The following is a 25,368-nucleotide window of genomic DNA, read 5'->3' as shown; positions in this document are numbered from 1 at the left end:
CAACGTAAATTGGAACGCCACGTCGGCTTCATATAGAGTGCAAAACTCACAGAGCAGTAGTTCCACAACAGCTTAAACATGTTCGAGGGCTTGAATTATTTCAGCGTGCCTTAACAACAGCCACTAATTCAAATTCTTTTCCGAATTCAGGACAGACATATTTTTGCAGAAAATCGTTTTTCATAGGTGATCTACGGAAAAGAACTACTACTTCTCGTACCGTTTCCAAAATTTCATACATCGCGGGAAAATTTTGGACGATATCAACAATGTTCATTGAAGATTTTTTATTCTGACAGCAAAATTTACAATACCGAAAATACCGGTATTTTCCGTTTCTAATACCGGTATTTTCGGTACTTAAAATTGGCCGGTAATACCGGTTTCGGTACTACCGGTTAGACCACCCTACTACTGACATCCTATTGTTTAGCCCAACACCAGATCGTAGCCAAGATGTCCTGGGCTATAATTTTTTTCGTACTGCGTTTCAATGATGACAGTGGGCTATATCTATTGATGATGATGACTCCGCGCTCGTCACCGGCTCGATTCGGATGCATACTTGGGGTAAGCGAAATCAAGTACAGACTTGGTCTGAGTGAACAAATAGTGGTCGAACTTGCTTAGTTCCTCCACTATTGGGTCTTTTACCCTATATGTTGAATAGCGCCACACGCTAAGATTTCTTGTCAGAGCATTTGTGACATCACATATTTATTTTAGAAATTCATTTTGTGTTCAATTATGTGTTTGATTGATTGGGATTTTTAAACAATGTACGAGAAAGGCACAATCAATGCTAGGAGTAGATTTTTAATTGTCGAACTGTCACTTTCAAGTTTAATTCGCCAAATGAGGCAGATCCTAACTTTTCACACATAATGGTAGTGATAGTAGCACACGGAAATTCTTGTAACTGATCAAATTATCTAGTAGCATATTTCTAAAAGGGTAGTTGGTTGTTAGTTTGCCCGTGTTGCTGTTTTTGTTCCCGAAATGCTACCAACTTCTAAAAAAAGTTTTAATTATATTAGTCCCATGATACGAAATAAAACTTTCTGCATTGATCGCATAGCCTCGATCAACTTCACCACAAATTTGTTTATGCTGACTAAAATCTCACCGATTGGAGATATGAGACTGGCCTCCCTGTGCCAATACTTTGTCGAGCTACAGTCAAAACATGGAAAACGAATACCCGGGCCGGAAAAACAACCACCCAAAATAATGATCAGCATCACCACTACCAGCCAGCCCAATCATCGATCATCAAGCAATCATTCACGGGCGAGGCGTTATGCTTCAAGCGCGCCAACCAATGCACCAGCGAATCATCATTATGCCTTTTGCCTCCCCCGGGCCGCGCGGCGCGGATGCTCTTGATTCGTCGCATTTTATTTCATTTTCGTTCGGGGAAGGCACCAGATATTTCCATCGACCCGGGCGCCGGCGGCACGCTCATGGCATCAGCAGCCCAGATTTAAGCAGCAGCCAAGAGCATCTAGTAGTAGTAGTAGAGAGGGAGGCAGAGGTTTGGGAATCATTAATGACCGCGAAAAAAAAAACCGCGCGGCAGCCAGATTTGAATATACACAAGAGGCCGAGGCAGCGAAGCGCACAGATCACTTGTTTGACTTGGTGGCTGCTGTTGGTCCCATTCACACTCCGGAATCCGTGCGGTTCACCAACTTCCGCGGGAACACGGAAAGTCGAGAACCGAAACCCAGTTCAGACCAAAAAAAAACGTTGGACAGTGGCAATCCACTCAATTTTGGATGGTTTTCGGACATTTGAACCATAGCGAAAGGTGAAAAGGCTGCTAATTTGATGGCTATTGAGTTTAATTGAAAAGTGGGAGAGGTATACAATAGAAGCATAAAGTGGACAGTGGGGTCAGTGATTTGAATAGATTTTGGGACAGCGGTAGCTGACGATACTGGTACAGCTTAAAGGATACGTTGTGGACAGAGTTCAGTGTTCAAAGTGCGTTAGTGCCAAACAGTTGCAAAGATGCATCAATCCAGAAGGTGCTCGACATCCACGCTAGTGTCATTTGGCTGTTGCATACTCTTGTTAGTGCAAGCCATCGTTATAGTGCACAGTCATGCCCTTCCGGAAGTTAGTGATCCAAATTATGGAACTGATAGTGCATTGCAACTGGTGGAACCTCCTGCCCTGGACCAGCAGCGATCCAGTGATAGTGTGTCCGGTGTTCAACAGCCGCCAAATGCCCGATCTGAGTACGCTCAGACTCGACAGATGGATTTGTCGCAGTCGGTTGTCAGTGAAGTCGGTATGAACAAGCGGTGGAAATTACAAAAAATCACACCTCCGAGGCGGAGTCGCATCAATAATCGGTCGTTGACTGCGCTCAACGAGTTGGATAGTGGAGTATACAGCGAGGGTCACCAGTTGGATGATCAACCACACCAGCACTATCAACACCAGGTGGTTCCGCGGCAATGGAATACGGCCCTACAGGTTCACCGGAGATCTGACACCGACGGAACCGTTTATGCAGATGAGGCGAGAATGCTGGAAGAAGCTCGTGCCAAAAAACAGAAGAAAAAGAAGAAGCAAGAGGATGACTTCTCGCTGGAGCAGATGTTGCAGGAAGGTATGTGAAGTTAGATTAGTAAGGTCAGAATTAATTAATTGGTTAGAAGTGACGGAGATCCATATATCATTACATGATTTGTTGCGATGTTCAATTAACCAAAAGATTTCAAAGGAAATCATTAGGTTTGATTTTTTTCACCTGTTAAGACGAGCTATCACAGCCAGAAATATTTTGTTAATTTACGTTTATTTTAACGGACATATTTGGAGCATGAAAATAAACGCGATTAATTCATTCACTTTACATTTACGTTAACAGTTATTAATTTCTGATAATTGTATTTTTATGATCTGTAGTTATTTATCTTCTGTAGTTCAAATTTCAGGAATTTTAACTAATTTTTTATGATCATCCTGATTTACATTCTTACAAATTTTAGCAACTTTTTTTACAATTCCAATAAGGGAAGATCCATTGATTACGTAACGGAAAAATGATCATTTTCAGCACCCGCGCTCTTTGTTACGCTTCTTGTATGAAGTATAACAATTTTGTTTGGATCGTCGCACTTCTCCCCTCTAAGCGTAACGTAATTCATGGATGTTCCCTAAGAATGCTGATAAAAATGTAAGAAATCATAGAGTTCTAATAAGTTTGTCAATAGAAACCTTAATAAACAAATTTAAATACCAGGATGAAAAACAACCCTGAGTTTGTTTGGTTTGTTCGGGTTGTACATCGGAAACATTACCAAGCACGATCCAAAAAAAAAAAGTTCAATTTCTTAAAGTGGACAGCTCGCAAACATAGCCTGTCCATAGATAGCTGATTATCTTCGCTTTTAACGTCGTAGCCAACTCGAGATCCAGCTGCATTATCTTCATTAGACTATGGAGACAACGAAAAGCTATACCTGGCATTATTCATCTCAATAACAATTCGCAGTTGAATGTTCGTGTATGAACTAGCTGGTTAGCTATTCTTCTTATGTTAGCGTTAGCAACAACATCAACTATCTATGGTAGCGCAACAGCTCGAGAAGTGATAGGCACTGCACAGAGGCGACCCAGAACGGTTTGGTTCGACGTGTTGCGTCAGTGATTGACCGACAAGAAAAAATCATAAGGGTTGTGTACAAGACACGACCGCCCGACGTAAACTACGTGAAACAGTTTGGTGAAATGAAGGATCTAGTGCCATTATCCATGAGTATTACAAAATTACTCTTTGGATTTCTTATAAAATTTACATTCTAAAAGGAACTAATATATTTATGTAATTAAAACAAATTTATTGAATTCTCGAGTTTTGTATAATATGAGCAGTTTATTTTTGTTTGTTTAAATTCAATTCATTGTTCTTTTTCGAATGTTCGAAAAATATTCTAAATGAGCTTAACTAATCTTGGGTATTTCTAAATTACAATTTATCAGGTTTAATTGCACTTTTTACTGTATTTAACCAATAAAACTTTAGAAATGAGGATAACTACCGTCAAATCACTGAAGACGCTAACATGTTTTTGCAAAGACCACGCGTCAAAGCGCACTCGTGATTTCGCTACTGACGGCATCATTTCGATTGAACTGTCTCCATCTCCATCTTTCGATTGATTGTTAATAATCCGTTTTCCCAATCACAAGCTGCAACAAAATCAAAAAAGATCTTGAGAAAATTTCACCTGGCTGCCACTGATGCCATCCATACGAATTCATATTTGTAGCATCTCCTCCCGGGGCGCACTCGTGATTCTGCTACGGACGGCAACATTATGGCGTCGCCAAGTGGTTAATTTGCTCTTTGAACAATATTCGCCTCACCTCTTCCTTTGCATAGGATTGTTTTCCGTCGGTAGTAGAATCACGAGATCCCGATTCAGAGAAAGACTTATAATTTTAGCAGATAGTCATCCATGCGAATACATTTTTGCAGCTTCTCCGTTTGACGCGCGCTCGTGATTCTACATACATACAGAAAACATGCGATGATTCAACTCATCCATGAGTTTTTAGGTGCTGAGTTGGGCTTGACTTGAATCGTCCATGAGTTTACCACAACAGACCAAACCACAGGCGTTATCACTGGAACCGCGCTGGTCCGTTCTCCGTGACATCCAGAATGAAAATGACGCGCGCACGCGAAACATGGGGCTTTTTATACACAGGGAAAACGAAGCACTGGATCAAAAGGCCCGTACCTTACTGCAATCTGATGTCCGTGTTGGGGATTTATGAACGGAATTGAATTTTTCACCCGGTTTGAAAAAAAAAATAACATTTTCAATAGTTTAACGTTGATAAATAGTATCAGTAGAATTGGCAAATTGCTGGAGGGTTTCCGAATCTATTGATAAGCAAATTTCGAAAATCCATCGAAAGATAAAGACGCTTTTAGCGTTTGAAATCTATCCTAATTTCGTGACGGTTTCGAATTTGGAAATTTCGGTTTTACACCCCGTATCTGAGTCTTTCCCTTAGACGTAGTTTACGTCAAAAATGCGCGAGCAAAAAACACGTCTGTACGTGCTGCTGTCTTGAACTGGAATGAGGCTGATTGCGCCACGCGCGCGGGGGAGAGCATTTTTCTTATAACCAATAAAGATGGCTCATTAGTCCCTCCTCTTTGTTGTTCGGTATGACTGCAAATATTGTGTAACCGTCAAACACTCACCAAAGGGGCGTGGCTACAGGTTCAACTTTATTAATTACAAGAAAGGAGCTCTTCCGCGCGCGCGAGCCATTTCGTTCGAGATGTCGCGGAGAGCAGACCGTGATACCACCTTCGGCATCGGCGGAGCTCCTAACGGAAATTTTATTCCCGGCGATGGTGTGGGTCGCGCGGTCGTCGTCGTCAGCATCAACAGCACTCAGATGGAATTTTCTTGCGTGTCTCTACGATGGTGGCTATGGTGGTGTTTATCTCTGCTACGGTTGCGTCTGAAATGTCATCAGTAAAAGCAGCTCTTAAGCCATAATTTGAGGCGAGACGAATTTTGATCAAAGTTCATATTAATCGCTTGGTGATGGCTGATAGTTTCCGTCGGTGGTGGAATCACGACCGTGCGTCAGGGACGCAACAAAAATTTATTCGCATGGATAGCATCAATACCAGTGAAATTTCCCCTCAAGATTATTATTTTAGTAGATAGACTGCTACTTGTTTCAGGTTTAATTTCCATCCATGCAAATACATTTTTGCAGCTTCTCCTTCTGACGCACGCTCTTCGTTCCCACCGATGGCGTAGGTAGCGCTCGTAACAGGATCAATACGACAGAGAATCCAACGATGGCAATCTGTTGCGTTGTAGCGGTAGAACCATAGAGCCAGCATCTGCATTTGAGTGAAATACTCTTGTGATATTCTGACCATCGGATGGTTGCTGTTGTGTTGGTGATTTGAAATCCGCATGATCTGAAATCTGTCCTTTTCAGGGCATTAAATTTTTCATTGGAGGAATCTGGTTTGACTGAGAGTAAATTCATGAGATTGTTGCAATAAATCGGCAGCAGTAACGCAAAAATTCATAAGATTCAATCCATCATTCGACTTCTGCAGAGTAAGCGATTAAAAATCCATCGAAAGATAAAGACGCTATTAGTGTTTGAAATCTATCCTAATTTCGCGACGGTCTCGAATTTGGAAATTTCCGTTTTTCACCCTGTATCTGAGTCTTCCCCTTAGACGTAGTTTACGTCAAAAATTATTTCAACTTAACCTTCCTCCCAAACATAATGGTGGTCCTGAAAAGAACCGATTCATTTCCACTTATGTGCCTCATCAACAGCACGACGTTGATTGCCAGATTCAACGATGCTGTTGGGAACACGGATGAAAAGATGTACTGCTGTTGCCACGACCGCCACCACCACCTAACGAAAAATTTCATCCGCATCATGACTCATAAATCTCAATCAACGAACCCTCCCGTACGAACGAAATCGTCCGTTCTCCGTGACATGCAGAATGAAAATGACGCGCGCACGCGAAACACGGGGCTTTTTATACACAGGGAAAACGAAGCAGTGGATCAAAAGGCCCGTACGTTACTGCAATCTGATGTCCGTGTTGGGGATTTATGAACGGGATTGAATTTTTCACCCGGTTAGGAAAGAAATAACATTTTCAATAGTTTAACGTTGATAATCAATAGTATCAATAGAATTGGAAAATTGCTGGAGAGTTTTCGAATCGATTGATAAGCAAATGTCGAAAATCCATCGAAAGATAAAGACGCTATTACCGTTTGAAATCTTACATGATTTCGTGACGGTCCCCAATTTGGAAATTTTCATTTTGCACCCTGTATCTGAGGCTTCCCCTTAGACGTAGTTTACGTCAAAACGTTGCCACAAGCTGGAATTTTTTTGTCAGGTATCCGGTTGAATAGAGATCGGTACAATGAAGCAAGAGCAGTATGATGAACAAGTGATTAGTGAGGCGCAGAATAGAATAGAGCAGAACGATATGCGAAGGTTTTATGTGACTGTCAATGGCGTGCAAAGGAAAACAGCGCCATCTCCCGTCATGTGCAACAACCAAGAAGGGATTTTACTGACAGTTGAAACTGAAGCGGCAGCTAGGTAGAAAAGCAACACTTTCAGACTTTGATAAACGATGGAAGTGACGGTGCACCTGTGCATAATTAACATTAGCGACGATGGACAAGCTGTGGAGCCGCCTATACTAAATGAGATTATAAAAGTCACTAAAGAGCTAAAAAACACGGATAAGCTCCCAGCTGAACTTCTCAAACATAACAGTGACCAGCTTTATGAAGTTTTACACCATACTATAACAAAAATATGGGAAAACGATTAATTGTTTGCTAGCTGCTTCATTCGCTAAAGGAGGCTGATCCGGTAGCTTTCGAAGCATTCAAGCGTAAAGTGCTGCGGATAATACTCGGCAGTAAACAGGAGAACGGCATCTGACGGCGTCGCATGAATGACGGTATACCAGGAGTTAAAAGGGCTAGATATTGTTAAGCTTATACGGCACGGCAGGGGGGCTGGACACGTCGTTCGTATGCCGGAAGACCATCAAGCGAAGACAATATCCAGTAGAGAACCTGGAAGAGGTCGTAGACATAATGGAAGGCCGCGTACACGCGTACAGATAATTGGATAACCTTGGGTGGGACTAGCTCCTGGATCACAGGCTGGACAGATGCTAAGCAACGATCCCTAAACTGATCTTTACACTCATCAAAGCGCTCGTTTAAGTGCTTGCATTCCTGCCATACGGTGGACCTCAGATGTTCTTGTCTCGGGTGGGGTGCTCATAATCATCCACAGTAATTTATTTTAGACCCGTTGGAGTTTCAGGGACATTGACGAGCTATGGTTGTTGATTAGTGGTTAGAGTAGTTTCAACAAAACGACACATTTTGTCACTGTTTCATCAACCTGTTGCCTTAAAATGAGCTTGCTGTCTAGGATCATGTCTGGATAAATGACCCCATTAGTTCTTTCAACTGCGGTGCCTTTGAGGGTGATTTTAGAATCTCAAGCCAGAACAAAAATGGGAATTTTGAGTGATGGAAAATGATGTCCTGGCTTTTCACTGCGTTGATATAGATCTTCCAGCTGGTGAGGTACTCTGTCAGGATATCCAGGTTGGAGTTTTGCCTCTAGCGCTCTGATTACTCCACATTTTTGAACGAGACTCTCAACCTCGAGAAAGAAAAAAATCCGCCTTCTAGAGGTTCTGATGGATAACCGTAGGTGAAGATGGATTACCGTAGGCTGATGGGACGATTACTTTTGAGAGAAAAGGATCCTCTCCAGGCCAGAGGGGGATAAACTTTTGCTGACTTCGATGGGAGGTAGCTGAGTCGGTGGTACTGACTTAAAATCAGCTTCAGATGTGTCCGGGTGTAGCTAGAAGTCGACATTGTCATCCAAACACCTTTGGAACCGGCCCCGGCAATTTTGTGATAGTTCCACCGGTATAGATGGCACGAACTGACTGAAATATCAACTTCAGATACCACCAGGTAGTGGTCCGAGCTGTGCCCAAGGTAGACAAGCCACGGGCCGTGCCAACCGGATGGGATTATCAGGTCTCAGGATGGTGAAATGGTTTTTCAGCTCGTCTTTGCATCAGATCATGCCATTATGTTTGAAGTGAGAGTAACGCCATGCTTGAGGTTTGGCGCTAACGTCTCCTGCGATGATGAACTGCTCCTGCCGCCGGGTGAGCTTGACGATGTCACTTCTCAGAACATCCGATGTTCCTTCGCCGACATTGATGTGGATTGAAAAATAAGCCACAATGAGGGCTGAAGATAGTTCGATCTCATCAACCTGAAATCCGGAATTGTTGCACTTACTGTCTGCATGAGGAACCCGCTGATCTTGATGATTTAGCTCTCAAGAAAGCTAGCGTGTTTCGGCATGTAAAGGGGTGCGGAATTCTCCGGGAGTATATATCTCTCTCATCTTGATACCGGCGGAAACCAGATGAAGGGAATGGCGACCATTCACTGTTGGGTGCACTAGAAGTTGCTTCGCTTGGGACTTGGGGAAGGACCGAGCAGCAGCAACTGCCATCCTTTACTGCGGTTGCAGCGATCAAGGGTCCCGTACGCCTGTCACTGGCGAACAAAGCTCGTGTACTCTGCATCGAAGCTTAGAACCGGTATTAGGGCGCAATCGTTAATGCGAACATATTTATATTCGGTAAGTTACTGCAAATGAATTCATTTTCGAGTCCCCATAATCAAGCAGGTATTTCAAGCATCCTACATCGTTATATTGCTGCATGATTGAGTGTTTGATTTTGATCAAATATTGAAAACAAAAGTGTACATAAATATTTACTCGCCGTAACAAAAAGGTGGTAGAGAATTAACACTGTTGTTTACGTTTTAGAACCAAATACAGAAGTCGGGGTAGGGCTTCAGTGCTCCGCCTTCTCCCCCTGGCAGCGATAGGAGGATCGAGATGGGCTACTCGAGTAACGTCTTGACACACCGGCTTGTACTTGCTCCACTACATGACGGTACTGCTTATTTCCTTCATCAGCTTGAGATCTTTTAAGGACGTTGAACCGTGTCCAGGTGCTGGCGAAGAGAAATTGTTGCTTCAGAGAAGCTTTGCACTTCCCTCGTCGGAAGCAACCTCTTTCAATGTACCGTCGTCGGGGGTGACAACGGGTCAAATGGGGGTGAGAATGGGTCACCGTTTCAAGTACTAAGAATGCTTGTAGAATAGATTGAATGTATCTGAGGACAAGAAGACTAAAATATAAGAGACCTTTTTGAACGATTTTGCTCTATCACCTCCAGACTGCCGATGAAAGCGATGACCCATTCTCACCCCCCAGAACCATTGTCACCGATGGCAGTACGCTTTTGCGTTCTGTTCGCGACCAAGCTGGCTGCTGATTCTCCCATCATCAATCAAAAATCAATCGTTTCTTGTCTTGCATCTAGATCAGCGGTTCTCAACCTGGGGTACATGTACCCCTGGGGGTACCTTCGTTGGTCCCAGGGGGTACCTCGGACACAAAAGCGTAATGGCGGATGTATAACAGTTTCAATAAAAACTTATTGATAAACTTTTTACAATTTTTATTCTATGAACGATGTATGATTAGTAAATCAAAGACTTCTGAATCCTGCCCACTCCGACCAGCATAGTGTATGAAGGGATGGCACATTGTATGGGACAAATAATCTGTACTGAAATTTGGTATTTTAAGGTTCGGAAGCCTATATTTAGGAAAGCAACGAAATGCTCAGCATGCTCGTGGCAACAGCTTCGGAAGCCTCCTTTCAAGAGGCTCGGAAGCCTCCTTTCAAGAGGCTCGGAAGCCTCCTTTCAAGAGGCTCGGAAGCCTCCTTTCAAGAGGCTCGGAAGCCTCCTTTCAAGAGGCTCGGAAGCCTCCTTTCAAGAGGCTCGGAAGCCTCCTTTCAAGAGGCTCAGGAAGCCTCCTTTCAAGAGGCTCAGCCTCCTTTCAAGAGGCTCGGAAGCCTCCTTTCAAGAGGCAGAAGCCTCCTTCAAGAGGCCTGGAAGCCTCCTTTCAAGAGGCTCGGAAGCCTCCTTTCAAGAGGCTCAGAAGCCTCCTTTCAAGAGGCCTGGAAGCCTCCTTTCAAGAGGCTCGGAAGCCTCCTTTCAAGAGGCTCAAGCCTCCTTTCAAGAGGCTCAGGAAGCCTCCTTTCAAGAGGCTCAGCCTCCTTTCAAGAGGCCTGGAAGCCTCCTTTCAAGAGGCTCAGAAGCCTCCTTTCAAGAGGCTCAGAGCCTCCTTTCAAGAGGCTCGGAAGCCTCCTTTCAAGAGGCTCAAGCCTCCTTCAAGAGGCTGGAAGCCTCCTTTCAAGAGGCTCAGAAGCCTCCTTTCAAGAGGCTCGAGCCTCCTTCCAAGAGGCTCAAGCCTCCTTTCAAGAGGCCTGGAAGCCTCCTTTCAAGAGGCTCAGAAGCCTCCTTTCAAGAGGCTCAGGAAGCCTCCTTTCAAGAGGCTGGAAGCCTCCTTTCAAGAGGTTCAGGAAGCCTCCTTTCAAGAGGTTCGGAAGCCTCCTTTCAAGAGGCTGGAAGCCTCCTTTCAAGAGGCTCAGAGCCTCCTTTCAAGAGGCTCGGAAGCCTTCTTTCAAGAGGCCTGAAAGTCTCCTTTCAAGAGGCTCAGAAGCCTCCTTTCAAGAGGCTCGGAAGCCTCCTTTCAAGAGGCTCCAGCCTCCTTTCAAGAGGCTCAGAAGCCTCCTTTCAAGAGGCTCAGAAGCCTCCTTTCAAGAGGCTCAGAAGCCTCCTTTCAAGAGGCTCAGAAGCCTCCTTTCAAGAGGCTCAGGAAGCCTCCTTTCAAGAGGCTCAAGCCTCCTTTCAAGAGGCTCAGAGCCTCCTTTCAAGAGGCTCAGAAGCCTCCTTTCAAGAGGCTCAAGCCTCCTTTCAAGAGGCTCAGGAAGCCTCCTTTCAAGAGGCTCAGCCTCCTTCCAAGAGGCCTGGAAGCCTCCTTTCAAGAGGCTCCAGCCTCCTTTCAAGAGGCTCGGAAGCCTCCTTTCAAGAGGCTCAGAAGCCTCCTTTCAAGAGGCTCAGGCCTCCTTTCAAGAGGCTCAGAAGCCTCCTTTCAAGAGGCTCAGCCTCCTTTCAAGAGGCCTGGAAGCCTCCTTTCAAGAGGCTCGAAGCCTCCTTCAAGAGGCTCAGAAGCCTCCTTTCAAGAGGCTCAGAGCCTCCTTTCAAGAGGCTCAAGCCTCCTTTCAAGAGGCTCGGAAGCCTCCTTTCAAGAGGCCTGGAAGCCTCCTTTCAAGAGGCTCAGAAGCCTCCTTTCAAGAGGCTCAAGCCTCCTTTCAAGAGGCTCAGAAGCCTCCTTTCAAGAGGCCTCAAGCCTCCTTTCAAGAGGCCCGGAAGCCTCATTTCAAGAGGCTCAGAAGCCTCCTTTCAAGAGGCTCGGAAGCCTCATTTCAAGAGGCCCGGAAGCCTCCTTTCAAGAGGCCCGGAAGCCTCCTTTCAAGAGGCTCGGAAGCCTCCTTTCAAGAGGCCCGGAAGCCTCCTTTCAAGAGGCTCGGAAGCCTCCTTTCAAGAGGCTCAGAAGCCTCCTTTCAAGAGGCTCAGAAGCCTCCTTTCAAGAGGCTCAGAAGCCTCCTTTTAAGAGGCTCGGAAGCCTCCTTTCAAGAGGCTCGGAAGCCTCCAAAAGTTCTCAACGTCTTGTAGGAAGCTTGATGTATAAACTTATTTTGAATTGGAAAGTTTTAGGTCCGTTTTTCATATATCTCATAAATTAAACTTATTATGAGGGGATACCTCCAAGAATGCAAAAGATCGAAGGGGTACCTCTCAGAGAAAAGGTTGAGAACCGCTGATCTACATTATCCCCATTAAATCATCAAACATGGAGCTTGGCAGAAGCATTAACTACGACACAATTTCAAGTAAACAAATTTGTTCAGTAATAAGAATTTCCGTGTATTGATCTCGCTACCATTGTTCACCAGTTCACGGAAAAAAATAAATAGTAGAAACAACCAATTCTCAGTTCAATCAAAGTTAATTGCCTATTTCCGGGATTAAACCACCCGACTTGGACATTAATTTACAATGTTGTGAAAACTCATATGTGAATATGTAAATTATGTGGAAGATATTGATTTTGAAAATGTATAGGATTTAGATTTTAGAACATTATGTACATATATGTATTTTGTATTTATTCAAATAAATAAGTTAATAATCATACATTTTGATACGATTAACAATAAATAATGCAGCATATTAGCATGGCGTGGCTCTGGTTACTACAGTATCGTTCCAATATGTTATTTGCACAATGCGTGCGGTTTTTTGTCTTTCCTTTAGTTATTTTGAGGCACCACGCCGGTAAATGATTCCGGAGAATCGGAGTTTCCTCAATATGACAAATCGTAGTTTTAACAGCATATCTATCAAACTTATGTACAAAACTCACCTATCCCACATAGGTTTTATTTTCAAATGGAAACAACTGCACCCAACCAGCGGTTGGCAGATTTTAATACTGTTCTGCATAAGAACCTTAGGGAAGACTGGGGAGACTTGATCCCCTTTTCTGATTTCCGATGTATCACAGCCAAAAATGAATGAACTTTCGCGATTTCCACACAAACAAACTATGAAATATAGTATTGAACTTTACTGATGTATGACAGTCCTAAAATTATTGTTGGTATTGATACACAATCGATTTTTTGGAGTGCTGTAAACACTACAGAAACTGTATAATAATTTGGCAAATTTTAATAAAATTTTTTTGTTCGAACCCTCACTAATTAAAATCCCCAGACCAACTGATGATAGTAAGAACACATCAGTAAAATTGAAGTCGTTTAGATGTTCCATATTAAAGGCTGCCAAGTAGCCCATGGTTTGGAACAGTAGCGGAGATAGAAAACATCCTTGCCCTACTCCAGCGACTACCCGGATGGGGTCATACAAAGCTCCGTTATGCGTAACTCCCTTGCGTCTAACAGATTTTCGTGGTTCAGACGATCAAATGCTTTTTCGTAGTCAATGAATACCATGATCTTCCTGAGCGGAATCCTGCCTGCTGCTGTCGGAGAGGCGAATCTATTTTCTCCTGTATCCGATTTAGAATAACTTTGCACAGAACTTTGAGAACAATGCACAGTAACGTGATGCCTCGCCAATTCTCGCACACAGCCAGATCCCCCTTTTTTTGAAAGCTTCACTAAGACGGCCATGGCCGTAGCCAGGATTTCGATTATGGGGGGGGGGGGGGATTTTTTAGGTCTTATGAATCGTAGTTTTATAGTAGTTTTATATAGGCACATGAATATTAGTGCTTGGTACCTTTTCCTTCTAAGTTCAAAACACTTTGAAACCAAATACATATCCAACCGACCTTTACCGGATCACAATAGCGCGTTGCGCGTCAGCGTTTTGTACTAAAACGCAACGCCAATAAACGTGACGCATTCACGCCCGGATGCTTTAGGAATGCCTCTAGCAACTTCTTCGGCAATGTCTTCAGGAATTTTGCCGGGAATCGATCCGAAAATTCCACCATTATTTACTCCAAGAAATCCTCCACGAATTCCTTTAAAAGTTCTGCAGGGTATTCTTCATATAATTCTTTCGTGCTATTTCTCATTAAATTTTGTGAAAAATTGCACCGTGCAATTCCTAAGAATATTCCGTGGAAATTCCGCAGAATTGCCAGTAAACATTCCTGAGAATTTTGCGAAAAGTCTTCGAATTTTTAGTGTAAATTCTTTAAAATTTTCCGTGAAAGTTTCGAATAAATTTTTGTGAAAATTAGGAGGAACAGCCGGTGGAATACCCGGAGTTGAATTTCCAGAGGAACTTCCGAAATCCCATTTCTCTTGTAATTTCTGCCAAATATCCTCCCGGAATCCCCTGTGAAGTTCCAGGAGGGATTACCAGAGGAACTCTTGGAAAAACTACTGGAGGAGCTCCCGGAGGAACTCTCAAAAGCACTTCCTGAGAAATTCTTACAAGTCCTGAAATAATTATTGGAGAAGTTCATGAAGGAATTTCGGGAAAATACCAGGAGGAAGAAGGACTCTTGGAAGATATCCTGGAGGAACTCTCAAATTAATTTCCTAATGAAATTCTGGAGTAAATTCCGAGTGAAGTCCGGAAAAATATCTAGGACAATTCCACGGAAAAAATCCCGGAGAAATTCCTGGACAAGTACCTGAAGGAATTCCCGGGGAAATACTTGGACGAATTCCTGGAGACATGAAATTTCTAGAAATTTTTCGTAGGATAATCTGAAGTAACTGTGGAAAGAATTCCAGAATGAAATCCTAGAGGATTTTGCTATTAAATTTATGGAGGTGTTCCCGGAAAAATCCTTAAAGTTATCCCGAAGGAATTAAAGGAAGAGTTCCTGGAGGAATGCCCGGCGAAATTTCTAGAAGAATTTCCGAAGGTTTTTTTTATAGTTTTACAAGTGAAATTATGGAGCGAAATCGGAAGATTTCCGTCATAAATTTCTGAAAAAAAACTTCTAGTGGAATTTTGGGAGGAAATTCCGAATGAATTCTTGAAGGAACTCTAGAATGCATTCCTGAAGAAAATGCCGGAGATTTTTCTGGAATATCTAGAAGTAAAACTTGGAGAGAAGAAAACAAACCTTGAAGGAAACTCCTCATGAATTTCCTAAAAAAAATAGTGAGGGGTTTCTAGATACGGAGAAATCTCAATTACAGGAGAAGGATTTTCGAACGTTTTTCAGATGAATTTGTGGATTACTTTCCGGAGGAATTTAGAAGTTTCCCGGAACTCTTCCTTTAATTCCTCCGGGATAACTTCCAGGCTTTTTGCCGGGAATATCTCCATAAATTAAATAGCGAAATCCCCTAGAATTTCATTCTGTAATTCTTTCCACAATTACTTCAGACTATCCTACGAAAATTTTCTAGAAATTTCTTAAGGAATTTCTCCAGGAATTCGTCCAGGTATTTCCCCGGAGGTTTTTCCAGGTATTTTACCTGGAATTTCTTCAGGTACTTGTCCAGGAATTCCTTCAAGAATTGTCCTAGAACTCTTTCCGGACTTCACTCAGAATTTACTCCAGAGGAATTTCAAGGAGAATTCTTGAGCCCGAAATGTTTCGAGTTGTTTTGAACTTGCATATATTACTTCGAAGTACCTGTAGGATTAAAATAGACCCCATCTCGCGGTCCTTAGCCTCTTACCCAGCAACTCCTATCCCTACATCCATCTTGGCGCTGGCCGGATATATGAGCAACCTTAGGGAAGATCGGGTAACCAACCCCGGTGGGAACTATGGTCGTATGCTGATAGAAAAGGGGGGGGGTTGCTCCTCTCCGGAGGTGCAAATCTTACTGAGTGTCTGTTCTCCATGTCAGGATCGAATCACAACAGCGTCTGTTCCGCATGTTAGGGGCGGCTGATCATCGCCCGAGTGCCAGCGAGCGACTTTAAAAGAAAATGTGCACCATGGTCGACCGGGAATAAGGAGGAATGGTCCTCCGGAAATTTAGTGGGTTTGGTAGCAGGCCCTGCAAGCCAGCCTTTAAAAAAAACATACGCCACGAACAATCAACAAGAGAGTACGGACTGGAACCATCGGCGAAGACCACTGCGACGAAAAGGGACTAGCGATTGGAAACTCGGTTCGTGGAACTGCAAATCTCTAAACTTCATCGGGAGCACACGCATACTCGCCGATGTGCTTATGGACCGTGGATTCGGCATCGTAGCGCTGCAGGAGGTTTGTTGGAAGGGATCAATGGTGTGAATGTTTAGCGGTAATCATATCATCTACCAGAGCTGCGGCAACACACGAGCTGGGACCAGCTTCCATAGTGATGGGCAATATGCAAAGACGCGTGATTGGGTGGGAGCCGATCGATGAGACAATATGCAGGTTGAGGATCAAGGGCCGGTTCTTCAACTTCAGCATAATCAACGTCCATAGCCCACACTCCGGAAGCATTGATGATGATAAGGACGCATTCTACGCGCAGCTGGAACGTGAGTACGACTGCTGCCCAAGCCACGACGTCAAAATCATTATAGGAGATTTGAACGCTCAGGTTGGCCAAGAGGAGGAGTTTAAACCGACCATTGGAAAGTTCAGCGCTCACCGACTGACGAAAGAAAACGGCCTACGACTAATTTATTTCGCCGCCTCCAAGAATATTGCCATTCGCAGCACCTACTTCCAACACAGCCTCCCATATCGGTACACCTGGAGATCACCACTGCAGACAGAATCACAAATCGGCCACGTTCTGATTGACGAGCGGCACTTCTTCGACATTATCGACGTCAGGACATATCGCGGCGCTAACTTCGACTCTGACCACTATCTGGTGATGGTTAAACTGCGCCCAAAACTATCCGTCATCAACAATGTTCGGTACCGACGGACGCCGCGATACGACCTAGAGCAACCTGATGTCGCCACTGCATACGCGCAGCATCTCGAGGCAGCGTTGCCGAAAGAGGGTAAACTCGATGGGGCCTCTCTTGAGGGCTGCTGGAATACAGTCAAAGCAGTCGTCGGGTATACGGGACGAAGCAACACTACGAGGAACATTTGAATGGCGCTGAGAGTACAGGCAGTGAAAGTCAAGGCAGCGGAGAAGATGACTACGTCAGTTCAGCGAACGATGGAAGGCAACCAGCCTCCACCTTGAGGGAAGTTAAGGACGCCATTCAACAGCTAAGGACCAATAAAGCAGCTGGTAAGGATGGTATCGGAGCTGAGCTCATCAAGATGGGCCCGGAAAAGCTAGCCACTTGCCTGCACAAACTGATAGTCAGAATCTGGGAAACTGGACAGCTACCGGAGGAGTGGAAGTAAGGGGTTATATGCCCCATCTTCAAGAAAAGCGACAAGCTGGAGTGTGAGAACTTTCGAGCGATCTCCATCCTTAATGCCGCTTACAAAGCGATATCCCAGATCATGTTCCGACGTCTGTCACTATTAGTGAATGAGTTCGTGGGAAGTTATCAAGCCGGCTTCGTTAACGGCCGCTCGACAACGGATCAGATCTTTACTGTACGGCAAATCCATCAAAAATGCCGTGAATACCAGGGCCCAACGCATCATTGATTTTAAGGCGACATACGACAGTATAGACCGCGTAGAGCTATGGAAAACTATGGACGAGAACAGCTTCCCAGGGAAGCTTACCAGAGTGATCGAAGCAACGGTGGATGGTGTACAAAACTGTGTGAAGATCTCGGGTGAACATTCCGGCTCGTTCGAATCACGGCGGGGACTTAGACAAGGGTTGAACTTTCATGCATGTTGTTCAACATTTCGCTAGAAGATGTCATGCGGAGAGCCGGGTGTAACAGCCGGGGTACGATTTTCAACAAATCCAGTCAATTTATTCGCGGATGACATGGACATTATCAACCGAACATTTGCAAAGGTGGCAGAACTGTACACCAGCCTGAAACGTGAAGCAACAAAAGTTGGACTGGTGATGAATGCGTCAAAGACAAATTACTTGCTTGTGGGTGGAACCTAGCGCGACAGGGTTCGCCTGGGAAGCAGTGTTACGATAGACGGGGATACCTTCGAAGTGGTCGAGGAATTCGTCTACTTTGGATCCTTGCCAGAGCCGTAGCGTGGATTCACGGCGCCCTTGGCGAACTCTTTTTTGGGCGCCCCTCTCTTACTAAGGAAAAAATGTGCGATATTTGACACGGAAAAGTAAGATTTAAAACTTAAGTGTTTGAAAGATGCTGCAAACACTAAGCAGTATTCGTCGGTATAATCCTAAAAAGTTTTGAAATTTTGCGATTTTTTGTCTTCAATATTTTCAAAATATGGCAAAATTCATATGGGACCTAGCAGAGCCGTTGCCATTTCTCGATCTTCGTATAGAATCTGTAAAAACATCTAGATTACTAGGATTCTTGAAAGTTCTTCACTCATTATGTCTTTCAGCTCATACTGTCCATAACGACTGTTTCTTGCACTCAATTGAAGGAACTGGCGTACTTTAAAGTACATCCTTAAGGTGATTATACAATAAAGCCAGAAATCGGTCATTTTGTAAACCACGTGCTTTTCTAATTTTTTTTTTCAAGAGCACGAGATGAAAGAACCATAAGGCGTATGAGGCTGAAATAATGCTAGATCGTTTGCTTAGTTATGCTGAACAATCATAATTTTAGTTTCGGCACTGTACGAAAACTATTACGCCAGATTTGGGCTTCTGGAAATGTATGTAAATAAACGTGTGGTGAATTTGAAATTCACCACGGGCTTCATTCTATAATCACCTTAAAAGAGAGATTTGAAAATCATGACAAAATTGTACAAAACTCTGAAATGAATCCATCGAAGGTCAAAATCGCTATCGGAGCAATTCGGATCACAAAAAATCTTACTTCCGAATCGGTAAGGCGATGAATGTGTTGATGGTACGTGATATTCGGATTTTTTTTTTCGCTAATTTACGAGAACCTTGAAAAATGATAAACGAAGTAATCATTTTAGCAAGGTACATTATTGATCATTTCCTCTTGATTATCAATCATCATTTATCACACCAAACTGTTAAATCTTTGAAACTGCAATTTGCTACATTGGTAGAAAAAGACATCGACTAAGAGAAATCGATCAATTCAGTTACGCCCTCATGATTCTAAACGCGAGATTAGAGTGGAAGGGCCCTTGGACCAAATGTTCAAGAACACGGAGAACTGTGCTTTCTAAGAGCATCTCCACGGGAGTCCTCATCTGGGTCCCTATCGCTATTTCCGGGCCCTATATAGGGACCCACTTCTACACCGGTAGTATGTAAATGGGAATGTAAAATAAGAACGGAACTCAAAATTTGCTGTGGGTTTCCAAATTTAGCGCCCCATACTGGGCTGCTAAATTTCTATATAGGGTTGTTATTTTGTGAAACGTTACTTCAATATTGATGGAAAATAGCAGAAAATCAGAACAAATTCGGCGTATGTAATTAAGGGAAATATTCAAATTTTTGGATCACGAACCCTAGTTCAACTAATTACCAATTCAAGTAATTACTGTAATAGATCAGCTACAATGAGGATCGATGGAAACCGGCGCCCGCTAGAGCCCACAATATTCATGGATTTTTCTTGAAAAAAAACCTACTGTTTCGTTTTTTTTGCGAGTTATTCCAAGGAGGAGGTTTTCCAAGAATCCCTCAGAAGGTTCTTTCGTCGGAAATAATCACACATCAATCATTCACAAATTTGAAATAACTTTTCTGTGATTTTTAGACTTTTTCTTGGCCCTTTGTCTCCGGGTTCGGAGGTCTTAGAGAATCCAAAATAGCCCAAATTATTAATAGGGGAACTGTTCCGTTTTCAATCTCACTGTACATATATTCATCTCATCGCGAAACAAAGAAATACGGCACCAATTTCATCGCTTCTTTTTGCTAACATGCATGCTCACTGCTGAAAAAAATCACAAAAATAATAAACAAATCAAATACCTTTTCATTGCTTTGTTTTTCGTAGGACCAATATCGGAGCTATGAGATGAAGTCCAGGAGCAGTAACCCTATGTTGATTTGAGATTAAAGAAATATTCCTTGTTTGCTCTAAATTACTCAAAATATTGTTACTATAAACCTTTGTACTTTGTAGTCGGTTTGTTATTAATTGGTCCTTAAACTAAAACAATTCTTCATTTCGGCGCCCCCCTGAGGGTTGGCGCCCTTGGCGGGGGCCAACCCGGCCAACCTCACGCTACGGCGCTGATCCTTGCTAATGGCTGATAACAATCTTAGCCGTGAAATACGAAGGCGCATCGTCTGTGGAAGTCGGGCCTACTACGAGCTCCAAAAGAAACTGCTGTCAAAAAAGATTCGCCACCGCACCAAATGTGTCATGTACAAGATGCTGATCAGACCGGTAGTCCTCTACGGACATGAAGGTAGCTAAAGCCGGAAAGGTACGATGGGCAGGATATGTTGCAAGAATGCCGGACGGCAACCTTTCAAAGGTGATGTTCGCTTCCGATCCGGTAGGTACAAGAAGGGGTGGAGCACAGCGAGCAAGGTGGGCAGGAATTTGTTTGTTTTAGGGTTGAAATAAACATGTAAATGATTACGCTTTTCTGAAAAAAAAATACGTTCAACGCCAAAAACAAATTATAATCTTATTTCTCCAACATTTCCACGTGCGGCATCTCTCCCTGAGGTGTAGTGTCTCGCCCGGATTTGACTTTTTTTTAAATATTTATTGTACATTCCTATTTCTTTTGTTTGGCAAATGACTTCTGTACAATGTAGTAGGATCCCTAAACTATCAAACACAATAAGGTAATTAATGCGAGAAGCTCGCAGCAGATAGCTGTGGAAGTGCTTAGAGAACACTAAGCAGCGAGGCGGCAACGTCTCAGTGGGGGATCTAATACCAATAAAAAGAAAAAGAAAAGAAGTTGTAGGTACTGAAAAAAATCCTTTGAAAATTCGATTTTTTCCTATAATTCCTTAGAATTTTCGAAGGAATATTATTTTGAATTTCCAAAGGAAAAAAATCCGGAGGATTTTCAGAAGGATTCCCAAGAAAATATTCTTGAAAGTATGTTCAAAGAAATTCTTCCAGAAATTCAAGAATGTCGGATATTTCTTCAGAATTCAATTTTGAAATTCCGTTCGAAAATTCTTTTACGAATTATTTTAGATATTCCTTTGGGAAATTCTTCGGAGATACCTTTTGGAATACCTGTGGAATTTGTTTCAGGAATATCTTCGGAAATTGTTTTAGGAGAACTGTCTCAAGTATTTTCGTAAATACCTTTCGAAATTTCTTCGTTTTCCTTTAGAAATTCCGTTGGAAATTCTTCTAGGGATTCTTAGCTCAGCTTGATTGACTGTACACATCGTAGCTGCTTGACGTGATTGACCGAGAATAATCAAATATGCACAGCTCATCAAATGGATAGTTTTTTGGGACTAGAAAACGATTCTCACTGTTCATGCGTTGAACTTCCTTAAATTCAAATTCCATTGAAAATTTGTTTGAAATTTATACCAAAAACCCTTCAGATATGCTATTAAGAATACCTATGGAAATTGTTCAGGAAAAACTTCCCAAGTCTTTCGAAGTATTCCTTTTATGAATTTCTTTATGAATTTCTTTCAAAACTACTTTAGGATTCCAGCCATAATTGGATTATTTTTTTATGAACTGCATCAGCAATTTTTTAAGGTTTTTGCCTTTCTCGTACAACTAAGTTGTACCGAAAGGCTATCATTTCACTCCGAAAACAAACTTTTTATAGAAGCCTCTGAGACCCATAGTATTATATACCAATCGACTCAGCTCGACGAGCTGAGCACATGTCTGTCTGTCCGTGTGTATGTATGTGTGTATGTGTGTGTGTATGTGTGTGCACAAAAGCTATAAAAAACATTAGACAACTTTTCGTATACTAATCTTTAACCGATTTTCTCGCAACAAGTTTCATTCGACAGGGAGTAAAGCCTTGTTGATCACCATTGAATTTTATAACGATCGGTCATTGCGTTTAAAAGTTATGAAAAAATGGTACATCGGACCATATAAACCCCATATAAGGTTGGTGTCTTAACTAAATGCGAGAAAGGCACCACCAGCGCTAGGTGGATTAATCTGGGTTTTTTTAAACAAATTATTCCATTAATTCCTTAAGATATTTCTTTAAGAAGGGATTAAATCCTTCCGAAACTCCAGGAAGAATTTTTCGGAGTTCTTTCAAAATTCCTCTTAGGAATTTTATCAGAATTTCATCCAGGACATCCAGGGTATTCCTTGGACGATGGCCATTTCGCATGATTCAGATGTAAACAACCCTTCAGGGAAGTAGGCGGTGTTTTAGAGGACCACGATGTGGTTTACATGCAGGCCGTTTACTTCCTTCTTCGCTTGGCTGACATCACATTCTCATACTTATATTTTTTTTCATACTCATTTGTTTGGGTCCCGTCCCATTTTTCTTGTCTCGGTCTTATTATTCCATGCAGAGCGAAGCTCTGGCTATCCGGAAAATGCACCCTGGTGAACAATTATTCAAGCACGAAGCTACGCCACACTGCTCATCACATATGTATACCAGGATTGGCAGCTGCAACACCTCGAACCTTATACCAACCACGTGTATCCTTGAAAAATGTAAAATCTAATTTCGAGTCATCAAGAGTAGGTTGATCTATTCTCCTCTCCTCTTACTGACTGTCAATAATAATGATATCTATTGTAAATATCATGCAGATTCTCGGCTCCGTAAAGAGTTATACACGCCTGAGCTTGTCGAATAAATGTTAAAAAATATTCACAAGCAGATATTCAAAAAAATCCGAACAAAAGTTATGGACTTCATGGAATACAAGTGTCATTCCCGTGGTTGCAGCCCAACAGTACGATGAAAAATCACTTGGGTTAAAAATCACTGAATTGAATAAATTTTAAAAATCAATTAGGCATACCACATCAGCCGTTAATGATATGGATCACTTCTCGTTTAACTTTTCAAAAGGACCTAAGTAACATTTTTTTATGATTTAATTTGAATAGTGCAATCAACAGAAAAACATGAAAGCTTTTGATTGCAGTACTCAAATTAATTCATGAAAAAAATGTTACTTAGGACCTTTTGAAAAATTAAGCGAGACTTCACTTATAAATACATACTGATCTGATTTACACTATGTAGGCATATATAATCATAATAACCTGAGACGAGACCTGCAAAGAGGAAAAAATGTAACTTCAGCTGCTGCCAGTCAACTGCTGTCACGAACTGTCAGGTGCAACCAGCAGCTTTTTGAGTGAAAGTATTGGTATCCCAAATAAAATATTCCACATCATTTTTGTTTTACCAAGACTTTTTAACTTTAACGAGTATTCCAAACCTTCCGTTTAGCTTGTTAATAATCAGTAATAAACCTGTGTTTTGTTCCCGGTATAAAAATCCTTATGAAAATGAATTAACTATTTCGTGAATTGGATACACTTTTATTGTGCTCAGAAGGGTCCACCTGGGGCTTAGGTGAAACAGTCAAGTAAACAGTTGAAACTCGATGGTCAACTGTGATGAAAAGAAGAACAAGTGTCAAAACAAGAGAAAAGAAGCAGCGTCTTTGCAGGTCTCTTCTCAGATAATAACTAAACGCTGCATGGAAGCTATAAGTAGCATAATTATAAAATTGTAGACATTTACGACTTGTCGGTATGTTGAGGTTGAGTTGAACAGTACGGTGGTAAATGGATCACCTTTGATCCCCCGTGTGATCAACTTCACCACCCTGACCATATTGTGGATTACGGTAGCTTTAATATAAATTTAAATCATTTTGTTTTAATGGGTGCTGTCGAATCTAACAACACTCATTCCGAGCGATTAGATTCAACAATTATAAACGGAGAAAATCTGATAATTTGATGCGCTTCTAACCAAAATGCTGTTTGATTTCGTGCCGCGCCAGGTTTATGCAACTTTTAATTAATTTTGCTCTTTCATTTCCCACTCCTCCAGAGATTGAAGCATCGCTCGAGGGCCTGAACGATGAAGACGATTACGACGTTGATGACGTCAATCCGGAAGCCCGAAAGAAGAAGCTTCACCTGAAGCACAAGTACAAAAAGTTCCTGCTGCCGCTGCTGTTGGCCTACAAGCTCAAGTTCATGATGATGTTCCCGGCCATAGTGGGAGGGCTGGCACTGCTGGTCAAGGCTGCCGGCTTGGCCGGATTCTTCTTCGCCCTGTTCGCGTCGGTTGTGAGCTTGCAGAAATCCCACTAGCGCGGAAGCGGGGCTGCGATGGAACTCGAGTCAAACCGAGAATGGATGCGGATCGAGTGAATGAATGATGGAATGCGAAGTGCGATCGGTTGTTTGTTTTGAGAAGTGCTTTTTTATTTCATTGATGGAGATGGACGAAAGCGAAATGTAAGTAACCGTTACTAATTCTTTCTTTGTTTTGTGTATTTTCGCTGTATCTAATGCGAAAGTTTCGAAAGCTAATGAGCTAGTTCACGTTTACTTGAAGATTAAGTTACTGTTTCTGTTTTATATCTCCTTTACCCTTTAGGTCTAATCGTGTCGCGCATGCACGCGTGAAGTTAGTGAGAGCAGCAACTTTAAGTTCCGAAAAAAGCAAGAGTTGAATTGCAACAAATCAATGACGAAAAGATGATGAGAACCAGTGGGCGTGAAATTGAGCCAACTTTTATTAGTTTGTCCGGGATCAGGAGTGAGCGCGAAGCAAATAGCGGAATGCGGAGATCATCGGAACGGAAAATATTCCTAACGAGTTCGGTACTGCTTGCCGTTTTTTGATTCCACTGTTATGAGTTTCATTGTTTATGATTGTCTAGAACTATTAAGTTATCGAAAATGTGAATGTGTGAAAGAACACCAAGGGAACGATTTCTAGTTCAAATTAATTCTTAGTGACAGGAGAAATCGTTTCTCAAGTGTTAGACCATAGGAACGTGTTCTACTGTAAGATATTTATTGTCTGTGCTATTCAAAGATGTCGAACTAAACGATGACCATATAAATGTAGATAATTTATTACTTTTATTTGACATTTCATTTTTATTGTTTAAGTGATGACATTCCTCAAAACTATCATACAGTGACCGGCATAATAAAAAGCCCAATATCCGTTTTTCATACAAAATAGTCTACTTTGGAGATCTAGATCTCGATTGCGTGTGAACCAATTTTACCATATTGGTTCATAGGGTAAACAATTATTGCGGTAATAGGGGAACGGTTCGCCACTTCATGTCATAGCTCCTATTTCCGTCCCATCAAAAACAAAGCAATGGAAAAGAATTTGGTTTGTTTATTATTTTTGTGATTTTTTTCAGCAGTGAGCACGCATGTTGTCAA

At 42.4% G+C, this 25,368-nt stretch overlaps 1 protein-coding gene across 1 annotated transcript; it reads left to right on the top strand.

The window, feature by feature from the left end:
• The first annotated feature begins 1,551 nt into the window (after nt 1-1,551).
• On the top strand, nt 1,552-25,053 carry LOC134208370 (uncharacterized). Its single transcript, XM_062684359.1, has 3 exons — nt 1,552-2,620; nt 24,005-24,417; nt 24,560-25,053. The coding sequence occupies exons 1-2, from the start codon at nt 2,014-2,016 to the stop codon at nt 24,268-24,270; spliced, it is 873 nt and encodes a 290-aa protein (XP_062540343.1). The 5' UTR covers nt 1,552-2,013; the 3' UTR covers nt 24,271-24,417; nt 24,560-25,053.
• The last annotated feature ends 315 nt before the right edge of the window (nt 25,054-25,368 follow it).

Source organism: Armigeres subalbatus, chromosome 1 (assembly GCF_024139115.2).
Source record: "Armigeres subalbatus isolate Guangzhou_Male chromosome 1, GZ_Asu_2, whole genome shotgun sequence".
Lineage (NCBI taxonomy): Eukaryota > Metazoa > Arthropoda > Insecta > Diptera > Culicidae > Armigeres > Armigeres subalbatus.
Note: the sequence above shows the minus strand (reverse complement) of the source record. Positions and strands in the feature narration are given on the sequence as shown.

Bases quoted from the DNA above. Each gene is read 5' to 3' on its own strand.
- LOC134208370 (XM_062684359.1), top strand. From the start codon at position 2,014: ATGCATCAATCCAGAAGGTGCTCGACATCCACGCTAGTGTCATTTGGC. The intron at 2,621-24,004 runs GTATGTGAAGTT...CCACTCCTCCAG, and splicing joins GGAGCAGATGTTGCAGGAAG to AGATTGAAGCATCGCTCGAG.